At 40.7% G+C, this 10,118-nt stretch overlaps 1 protein-coding gene across 1 annotated transcript; it reads left to right on the plus strand.

Moving 5' to 3' along the window:
- The first annotated feature begins 2,820 nt into the window (after window positions 1-2,820).
- Window positions 2,821-7,261, plus strand: LOC128467931 (vomeronasal type-2 receptor 26-like). The gene is made up of 4 exons (XM_053449681.1): window positions 2,821-2,940; window positions 4,540-4,764; window positions 5,408-5,531; window positions 6,345-7,261. Exons 1-4 carry the CDS (start codon window positions 2,821-2,823, stop codon window positions 7,259-7,261), a joined length of 1,386 nt encoding a protein of 461 aa, XP_053305656.1.
- The last annotated feature ends 2,857 nt before the right edge of the window (window positions 7,262-10,118 follow it).

The following is a 10,118-nucleotide window of genomic DNA, read 5'->3' on the forward strand; positions in this document are numbered from 1 at the left end:
CAATGTTTAGGACGGACTGGCACTAAAATGGTTAAATAAAAAGTGTTAAAATGCCCCAAGTAAAATACTTTGGGATGTCATCTTTCAAAAAAATATATACTTTTGTTGAGCAGTTTCTCTTTTTCTGGACGCTATTGGGGCGCAACTCCCCCAGAAACAGCAATGCGAGTCATTCATATTTAACCCTGTAAGTGCCAAAATAAATGAAAATATGAGGTGTTTCCAAAAACTGATTTTGTCTGGCCGCAACGTCCCTAATTACTCTTGTGTGAATGATAATAAGGTGGATGGATTTATTAGTGATCACCAATCAGGTGCTACCATTCCCATAGCACAGTTATGACTCGCTGCCATCTCAAGTGAGTGAGAAGTTGTACAAAGGCTCCAGCTTCACTCATCTGGAGAAGACCCAGAACACGATCCTAACTGCTAAATTCTTATAGCAACTCAAGTTATCAATTTGCTTACATTGCAAACTTGAGTCTTAATTGAACGACACGTCTGAAGTGCTGTATGTGATGGCTGTTTGATGTTTTGCCCAAAGATATTTCTGGAAACAGCTTCACAAAAGTAAACAACCTCTAGCGCTATAGGCTTGTGCTCAGTCTTCTGATATAATGCAGGGAGAGTCCAGGAAGTGGGTTATTACTTCCTGGGGATTATAGGAAGTGACGGACATTTTATAAAAAAAAATGTCCCCGCTATGCTAATGGTGGATGTCAGAGCTGGATAATATGAATATAACTAGAATACAAAAGGTACATTAACACAAATTGTGCATTATTTAAAATTCAAATAGAATAAAATCATATCCAATCAGAAAACCTCCGTGAATTAAATTAAAAAAAACATGACATATGCAGAAAAATCAATGATAAATTAAAAGTGCTGAATAACATTTACATCTGAGAAACCGATAAATATTATTAAAGGACATAAAACTGCCGATGAATGAAACGTCCTTCTAAAACTAACTAATACTCTAAAGACATTAAAGTCTGCGTTTGTATATTTCTGTCCATGCAGACAATTACCGGCGCTCTGCGGTTTTCTTATAATTTAAAACCAACATAGAATTGCGATCCCAAAACACAAAGTCCTGCATCTATATTGAGACTCCATTGCAATGAATGAGACCGCACTGTATAAAAAGAGCCGAGATGTTTAGGTTCATTACAATGATATCAGATGCAGCAGATGCCACTGACCCACACGGTGCTCGATTCCACCGAACCCGGCAGACACTCTCTGGCACTCGGCAGATTACTGGGCTGCATGATGCTGATCGCTGGGTCTCTTCCATTGAAACGTCTCGTTTGTTTGTTGCTCCTGTGTGTGACGCCCTGCAGATCTGAGATCCAGAGCCCAGCACCGGCCTGTCATCTGCAAGTCATCAAACCATTTGAAGACTTTGAGTATTTTAAAGATGGGGACATTATAATTGGAGGAGTTCTCACGGTGAATAATCAAATGAGGATTTTTTTTTTTTCTGGACAGGATCATTTTTCCCCCCAAATAGTCTGTGTCATGTAAGTTCCCACAACTAACCATAAAAATAATATCTGCAGAACAAATTCATTTTATAGAGAGCCCAAAACAACTAAGTGAAGTGACTATGTTAAGCGGTTAATCCAGTTGCTGTCCAGCTGTTTTCATACGTTACATTTTTTATTTCCCCCTGCGTGGTATAACTTGCACACATGCTCTAGTGCTATTTTGAGGTAAATATATACATATTTATGACTTTTTATTATTACTTTTTATTATTTGTGAGATTAACGTAAAATGTGTTGTTTTTTTTCTTGCAATATTATGAATTTTATGCTATTGACTTGATTGGGAGAGTTAATATCTTTTTGTAAATCTACCCATATAGATTTAAAAAAATATTATGAGGATATTGGAGAAAATACGTATCTGTAAAACAGAGGTCATTGTGTTTTACACTAAGGAGCTGACATCCCCTTTTGAGAACGTGATAAATGCATGATAATGGCTACAACGGTTAACCGAAATGTTGATTATTTTTTATTTGATTAAACCAACTCTTGAAACATTAGGACTGACACTATGTAGGATTGGCAAGAAAATTAAAACACATTAGGAAAAGAAAAAGAGATTGAGAGTTTGAGGAGGGAACAGACAGAAATAGAGGGACTATACTATGTACCGCCCAAGGATTCCTATATTTCATAAGATTTTTCTTTTCAAAGTGTATAAGGTGAATTTTTTATGTCTTTTTTACGTAGATTTGTCTTTTTGGACATTTCCAATCTGTGAAGAGGGGCCACATGTTGTACTGGGTGGGACCAGACTCAGCCATCACCACCACTGTCCACTGTATTCAGACATTTGCAACCATCTCAGGCAGGGCTAGGAATGGGCTTGAGAGAGAAATATTTCACAAAGGTCCTTGATTTGTCTTCCGCAAGACATGCCCTACATTAAATAAATATGTGAGGGTAATTACAGCACTCACGCTACGGTACTCTCTACTGGCCCATGACCTGTTTTGCCATTCGTTTAAATCTAGAACCTTTGCCAGTTGATGGTAACATGGTATTCCTACAAAGTCTTAATAAGTGTTTTTATCTGGCAGATTTATGACTTTGTTCTTCTGCTTTAATCTCATTCTTCTACCCTAACAGGCCAAGCCCCATGGATTACATCAATTTACTGGTCTTTCTTTTCGCCATTGAAACATTGAACAACGACCCAAACATTTTACCAAATATTACCCTGGGTTATCATATATATGACTCCTGTTTAGATGAAAGAAAAGCTGTGAAAAGCATTCTTCAGATTTTGTCTGGCCCCCGCATGACCATCCCTAATTACTCTTGTGTGAATTCTAACAACGTGGCTGGATTTATTGGTGATCACCATTCTACTACTACCATTCCCATAGCACAGTTACTAGGGGTGTATGGATACGCACAGGTGAGTGACCTGAATGGTCTTCCATGTATTGTCTGACATTAGCATTCAGTTTCATGGTGAGATCACAACCATGTCTGACTCCAAGCTGTTATTAGAAACCTTTACCGCAGAATGTTTACACTTTTCTCTTCCATTTTGTAGATCAGTTATGGAGCGACAGACTATGCGCTGAGTGATAGACGAGTTTATCCACATTTCTTCCGCTCTGTTCAAAATTATCTTGTCTATAATAAAATTATATTGAAGATTCTAAAACATTTCGGATGGACCTGGGTGGGAATACTCGCGGTTGATGATGACACCGGAGAGACAGAGAGTCAGGCTCTGAGAGCGTATCTGACCAGTTATGGAATTTGTATTTCCTTTACTGTAAGAATTTTTTTATCACAAGAACTATCTGAAAATATGAAAATAATGTCAGAAACTTTTTTAATGTCATCGGCTCGAATTATTATACTCTGCGGCTCTTTCAGCATCAGAATTATTCACATTTTAACTCTGTGTCTCAAACATAAAGATATAACATTAATCCTTCCTCCTGCCTGGGCTTCCAATGAATATCTCACAGATTTCTTTGTAGAACCCCTGAATGGCAGTCTGGCCGTAGAACCGCATGCTCTAGCGCTGCCGGATACCGGAAGTTTCTTTGATAATATCCATCCTTCAAACCGTCCAGCAGACAAGCTTCTCGAAGATATATGGATATTGTATCATAGATGTTTATCAGAAAATTCTGAAAAGAATAGGCTTTATGAAGAGATCTATAAAATCTCTCTGTGTAACTGCAGCGGGAAACCTAAATTAATTGCTAAAACTCATCTGACGGCTGGTGTTTCTCCCCGGGTGTTTATTTCAGTGAGTGCTTTAGCTAAAGCTTTGCATGACATGCACTTATTTTATAACGAGAACGCAAAAGAAAATGAAATCCAAAACATCTATAAACACCAGGTATGTATGAAATACAGACTGCTTCACGTGTCAGACGCTGACGGACATACAGGAAGAATTTCTAAGGCTTTATTTAAGAATATGAATTCTGGTCAGCCTTTACACCTCATACCTCCCAGCATTTCAAAATGTGAAGTTTGGGGGTGTAGTTTGAAGGGGCAGGGGGGGTAGCGAAGGGGGGGGCGCCAGAGTAGTAGTCCACACAGGGCGCCACAACGCCTAAGGCCGGCTCTGATTGCAACATATTAGAAGCCTTTATGTTGTATATTGTTGTATATTTTATATAATTGTTGCTACCTCTTAAGTTATATCGCCATTCTAACACTAATTGCAGCTCACATGCAAAATCCAACGTTGTTATTTACCAAAGAACAATATTTTCTTCTAAATTGTGCCTTCATGGTGACCCTGGTGCTGTTGGTTCTAACGATGTGCTGTAGACTGATGAAGGGTTGATGCTAGTTAATGATATGAAGTTCTAGTAGATGAATAATAGAGATCAGGTGTAGGTCTATTTTAGTTGAGTGTTTGGGTGAGTTCTGTTGTAAAATGGGAGGTATTTTTATTTTCTTGATTAATGACGTAGAAGAAAACTCTCCTACATTGTGACTGTGAATGTCCTCTTGTTTTGTTCTAAATCATTTTTAACAGTTGCATCGCTATATAAAAAGGATAACAATTGCATCTCAGTTGGGCCGCGCATTTTACGATGAACATGGAGAATTTGCATACTATTACACAATTACAAACTGGGTGTTTTTATCAAATAAGTCTGCATTTAGAAACATTGTGGGTAACTTCACTGAGTGGGCTCCAGATGGTCAGCAGCTAATCATTGACTCGCATTTAGCAATATGGAGGAACAAAGACAACCAGGTAAGGGGGGATTATTGGTTTTGTTTTCCTACATTAAAATTAAGCTACATTTCTATAAACTTTACAGGCAAAGAGTATATTAAAAATAATTTAACAGAAATAATATAAACTCACCAGCACCATACATCCTAAAGATGGTAAAACAAAACCACTTTGACGGTGTAATGGTTCTAACTTGTGAAAAACCCTGTAGCATGAGGGCCATAAACGTCACACTTAAGACTGACCATCCTAAACACCCACTAACCAGACCTCCCAGCCAGACCTCGCTAAGCCAGGCTCTGGAAAACCTCCCCCAGACAACACACAAATGTCCAAGCAAGTATTTCCTCCCTTACCTCAGGGATACCTCAGGTCTTTTTTAGGGGATCTCCTTGCCCTGGGAGCATAGAGGAAATTCTTCTTTCCACAACAGTCTCTAATAGCCAGGCTCCAGGTTTTAATGCCCAGCACCTATGCCTGATGCAGAGCACATAGGAATCATAGACTGGATCCTGCAAAGCTCTAGTCTCTTGGAAAAGCCAGCATGGATCCAAGCTGTTAGTCCTAAAAAAAACATGTACCTGCGCCCCAACCATTTGCTCATTCTTTATTAATTTATAAGAGTGGCTCAAACAAGAACTATTTTTTTTTCTGTTTGTAGATTCCAAGGTCTCAGTGTTCAGAGAACTGTTTGCTTGGATATCGAAAAGTTCTGAGACCTGGAGCACAAATCTGCTGCTACGACTGTGTCCGGTGCTCAGAGGGAGAGATATCCAACAGATCTGGTATAATAGATTATATAGAATCATACACATAATTTACTCATAGTGTGTAGGAATGAACGCCTGCTCCTGGTAAGGTAGAAGGTGGAGTTGGGGGGTATTGCGAGCCACACGGAGGGGCAGGTGTAGCTATAAGTGATCAAAATAATAGACCAACAAGACTGGGTTGACTAGAGCTGGACATAACTTCCCCCACCCAGGGGGAGCAGAAAAACTACCTGGCAGCCGACAACCAGCTGTGATACCAAGCACCTTACAGATATTATGAGAAATACCTTTTTACACAAGCTGCAACCTCCATGCTTCTGCACACAGCTGGTTCACTTTCACAAATGTGCCTCAGTGCACTAAAACACCAACATTAAAAACATAAAAAGTTGTAACGGTTTAACCCCTTAATGCATTGTTTTCAATGGGTTTAGGAACTGTACATTTACTCAAGAAATCTACTTATAGTGGGGTTTTGTTTTTGTTCCTTGTTTGGTCTTTGAGCTCCTCCGTTATATTTACTTCCATGTGAGATGAGTGGACCAGATTCTTGGCAAAAGTGGTAGAGGTTAGTGCAGCAAGTGACTTGAAACACGCATGGGATAGGCATATGATTCCTGAAACTAAAACAAGGCGAAGGAAAATTGGGGCGATTAGATTTGGGGCTATTTTGTTTATTTTCAGTTCAAATCTAAGAAATGTAAACAAAAAGAAGCAATTTAACATTAGTTAATATGGATACACTCAGTGGGAGGGAACTATATACTATATCATATTTTTTTTTAATTTACATATTGAGACATAATGTTACTTTGTGTTATTTTTCAGACAGTGAGAACTGCATTGTTTGCCCAAGTGATAAATGGTCTAATGAGAAAAGGGATCGGTGTATTCCAAAATCGGTGGAGTTTCTATCATATTTGGATGCAGTTGCTGCAGTTTTATCCTTTGCATCAATTCTGTTTTGTCTTGTAACTGTTGTAATATTACTGATCTTCATTGTCTTCAGAGATACCCCAATTGTGAAAGCCAATAACAAGAACCTCAGCTTCCTCCTCTTGGTCTCCATCATGCTGAGCTTCCTCTGTGTGTTTCTGTTCCTCGGTCGTCCTGAGGATGTAACCTGCATGCTGCGCCAAACAGCTTTTGGAGTCCTCTTCTCATTAGCCGTGTCTTGTATTTTAAGCAAAACAATCATGATCTATATTGTTTTCAGAGCCACGAAACCCGGCAGCTCCTGGGCAAACTGGGTCAATGTGAAAGTCTCCAATTCTATAGTACTGATCTGCTCATCCATTCAAGTTATCATTAATATTTCCTGGTTGGCCATTTCCCCCCCATTTCAGGAGCTGGACATGCACTCTTATCAGGGAAAGATCATCGTTCAGTGTAATGAGGGCTCGGTTATTGCCTTCTACTGTGTCCTGGGTTATATGGGGCTTCTGGCAGCTCTTAGCTTTATTATAGCTTTTTTAGCCAGGACATTACCGGACAGTTTTAATGAGGCCAAATACATCACCTTCAGCATGCTGGTGTTCTGCAGCGTTTGGATTGCGATGATCCCGGCCTATCTGAGCACCAAAGGGAAGAACATGGTGGCCGTAGAGATTTTTGCCATAGTGGCTTCAAGTGCAGGACTTGTAGGATGTATATTTATTCCAAAATGCTATGTAATTGTTTTTAGACAGGAATTGAATACAAAAACATATTTACTTGGAAGCAGAATTAAAGGTTTAACCAAATAGTTATAAGAACCATATTCTGAATTATATGTTTTATTATCTTATAACTGTCAATGGTCAATTTTAGAAACTTGAATTAGTTTCATGGACATCAAAATACATTTTTGCACACAATTACCAATGCCCTGGACTTTTAAGAAGCATATATCTTATTTATAACAGGCAACTATTTTAACCCTTCTATCCTTTATCAGTTGCAAGAAAGGTGAGGAGTCCACATGTTGCAAATCACAGAGCAAACTCAACAGCACACAAAGCAAAACACACACGACAGGAACCAAATAAACCTCTGTAGACATAGTGTAAATATAATATCCATGCCCATCGTATCAGTATAAATGAGTTAATGTCTGCATTCAGAACAATTAAAAGATTCTCTTATTGGAATTCAGATGATGCAGACTTCATGTATCCATCCCTCAGTCAGACATTAAAGTAAACTGAACACAAATCCCTAAATTGTTTTGTGTTTCCTTCTGCACTTGATCATTTGCATACTGATTGTGATGGAACCCTCCATCACTGGGGCCACTGGAGAGGCCTGACTGGCTTTGTAAAGACTTCTGTGTCACCCCCAGAAGTATATCACCTCATCACTTGCTGAGGGGATTATCTCTGGCAGACAGCCAGGATCTGCAGCCAGGGAGTGCCCGCCATTGTTTTAGTTTAATGTCAGACCCCCCCCCCACCCCCACGGTGCACTACTATGTTGTAGCCCCAGCCAAACCTTGAAACTGATTTCGGCCAATAATAGATAGTGGAGGTTGGGACCCTATTGTATTGTTAATCCCGTTACTGCCCCTGTTGTCTCTGGGAGGCAGATTAAGGGGCGGTTTGTATCCCAATATCTTGATTTATGTTAATATGCAGTCTTCATTTTGCTTATACCCTACACTGAGTCTTGGCTAGTGACTGGGAACCCGGGGGAAATTGGGTTGTCACAGGCTAAGGAAGCACAATTCAGCAGAGGTAGTTGGTCGGACCACACAGCTCCGTGACACCAATAGTTGAAAATATTTTAAAGGACAATAATATCTAATAAAAAAATATATTCTAGATCATGTTTTTACAATTTGTCAAATCAAAGCTTGGTTGGGCAGTGAATCCCGTCTGATACTACACTTTATTAAGACATCCTTTTATTTCATGGAATAAATACTGTGACATTAAAGGGATTGTAACCCTTCCAAACATAGTCGCCTGATAAACTCATCTATACTAATGTGAAGTTATTTGCTAGTATGACCAGAGCTCAAGCCAACATGGGATGACATTCGTGCCTACTCACATGGATGACCTAGAACTCCATTCACATTAATGCTGAGTCAACCACCAGATTCTTATGGTAACTTCACTGATAAAGCACTAGGATAGGCAAAATTACTTACAACATGCCCCCAACTTTCCCAATTTACGCGGGACAGTGCCGATTTTGGGTCCCTGTCCCGCCTATCCCTTCCTCTGTCCCGCTTTGCAGGAGCAGAGGAAGGGTGAGGCAAGATCAGTACTGACCTCCGGTGCAGCTGCGAGGGGCACACAGCCGCCTGATCAGCGACTGCAGCCTGCAGCCTAGCTGGGAGATCGCAATCTCCCTCTAGTCGGTTCAACATTAGGGACACTTCAGACCTCGCTTTACTGCTCCCTAATCACTACGTGCCGGCAAATAATGCCGAGCACGGAGATATTACGTCATCCCTAGGCTCGGCAGCAATAGCCGTCACGTAGTGATGAGGGAGCAGACCTCGCGCTCCCACCGCAGGATACAGGATGGAGGCAGAAGGATGAAGGAAGACGGATGGAGGAAAAGGTAAGAGATGGGGAGAAAGGGGTGTAATGGCAGTGTATGTGTATGTATGTGTTTGTAAGGGCAGTGCCTATGTGTGTGTGTAAGGGGAGTGTATGTGTGTGTGTAAGGGCAGTGTACATGTATGTATGTATGTGTGTGTGTGTGTGTGTGTAAGGGCAGTGTACGAGTATGTGTGTGTAAAGGAAGTGTATGTGACGATGCAAGCGCAACATTGTAAAGTGCAATCGCTTGCATCAGTGAGTTCCGCGAGATTTAAAAAAATAAAAAAAAAATTGTGTCCCTCTTTCACATTTTGAAATGTTGGGAGGTGCTTACTGTACGTCTTAACTCTGCCACTCTTGGGTCTATTCATAGAAATATAGAATCTGACAGCAGATAAGACCTATTTGGCCTGTTTTTTCCTGATGCATCATTTAGGTCTTGATCAGTTCTTGATCTTGTCTTAGCTTAACAATAGCTTTGTGTCCCTTGTATGCATGCTTCGTTTACTCTGTATCAGCCTCTACCACTGGTAGTAAAGTACATTAGAAGAATAATGCACTTGGCATATACATTTTAACCAGTAGTGAAGTACCCCCACCTGCAATGAAAAACCCTTCACTGCAGGGGAACTGAATCCTCCTCTCTGGCAGCCGGTGAACGGCTGTTCAATGCGCACAGACAACCTCCGCTACTGCACTCCACTTCCGCCGGGGCTTCTATGATGGAGCCTGACACTAATTCATTGTGTCAGGCTCCAACCAGGCTGTGGAGCTGCTTCCTTTTAGTTCCCCCGTCTCGCTAGAGTTCCCCCAGTCTCGCTAGAGTTCCTCCAGTCTCGCTAGAGTTCCCCCAGTCTCGCTGTGCTTCTGATTCCTTGATTCCATTTCTGCTCTTTGCTTCAGCTCTGCTTCCTTTATAAGGTGTGGGGCACCATTATGTTTGCCTCAGTTTAGAGACTCAGGTCCAGAAACAGGCATGCTCCATAACAGGCAGGAAGAGCTGACAGAACACCGTAACAGAATAACGGAAAAACAAGGTCCAGGCAGAAACGGCTGACGAGCCTAAAGCGCT

Source organism: Spea bombifrons, chromosome 1 (genome assembly GCF_027358695.1).
Source record: "Spea bombifrons isolate aSpeBom1 chromosome 1, aSpeBom1.2.pri, whole genome shotgun sequence".
Lineage (NCBI taxonomy): Eukaryota > Metazoa > Chordata > Amphibia > Anura > Pelobatidae > Spea > Spea bombifrons.

Bases quoted from the DNA above. Each gene is read 5' to 3' on its own strand.
- LOC128467931 (XM_053449681.1), top strand. From the start codon at position 2,821: ATGACCATCCCTAATTACTCTTGTGTGAATTCTAACAACGTGGCTGGA. The intron at 2,941-4,539 runs GTGAGTGACCTG...CATTTTTAACAG, and splicing joins GGGTGTATGGATACGCACAG to TTGCATCGCTATATAAAAAG. The intron at 5,532-6,344 runs GTATAATAGATT...GTTATTTTTCAG, and splicing joins AGAGATATCCAACAGATCTG to ACAGTGAGAACTGCATTGTT.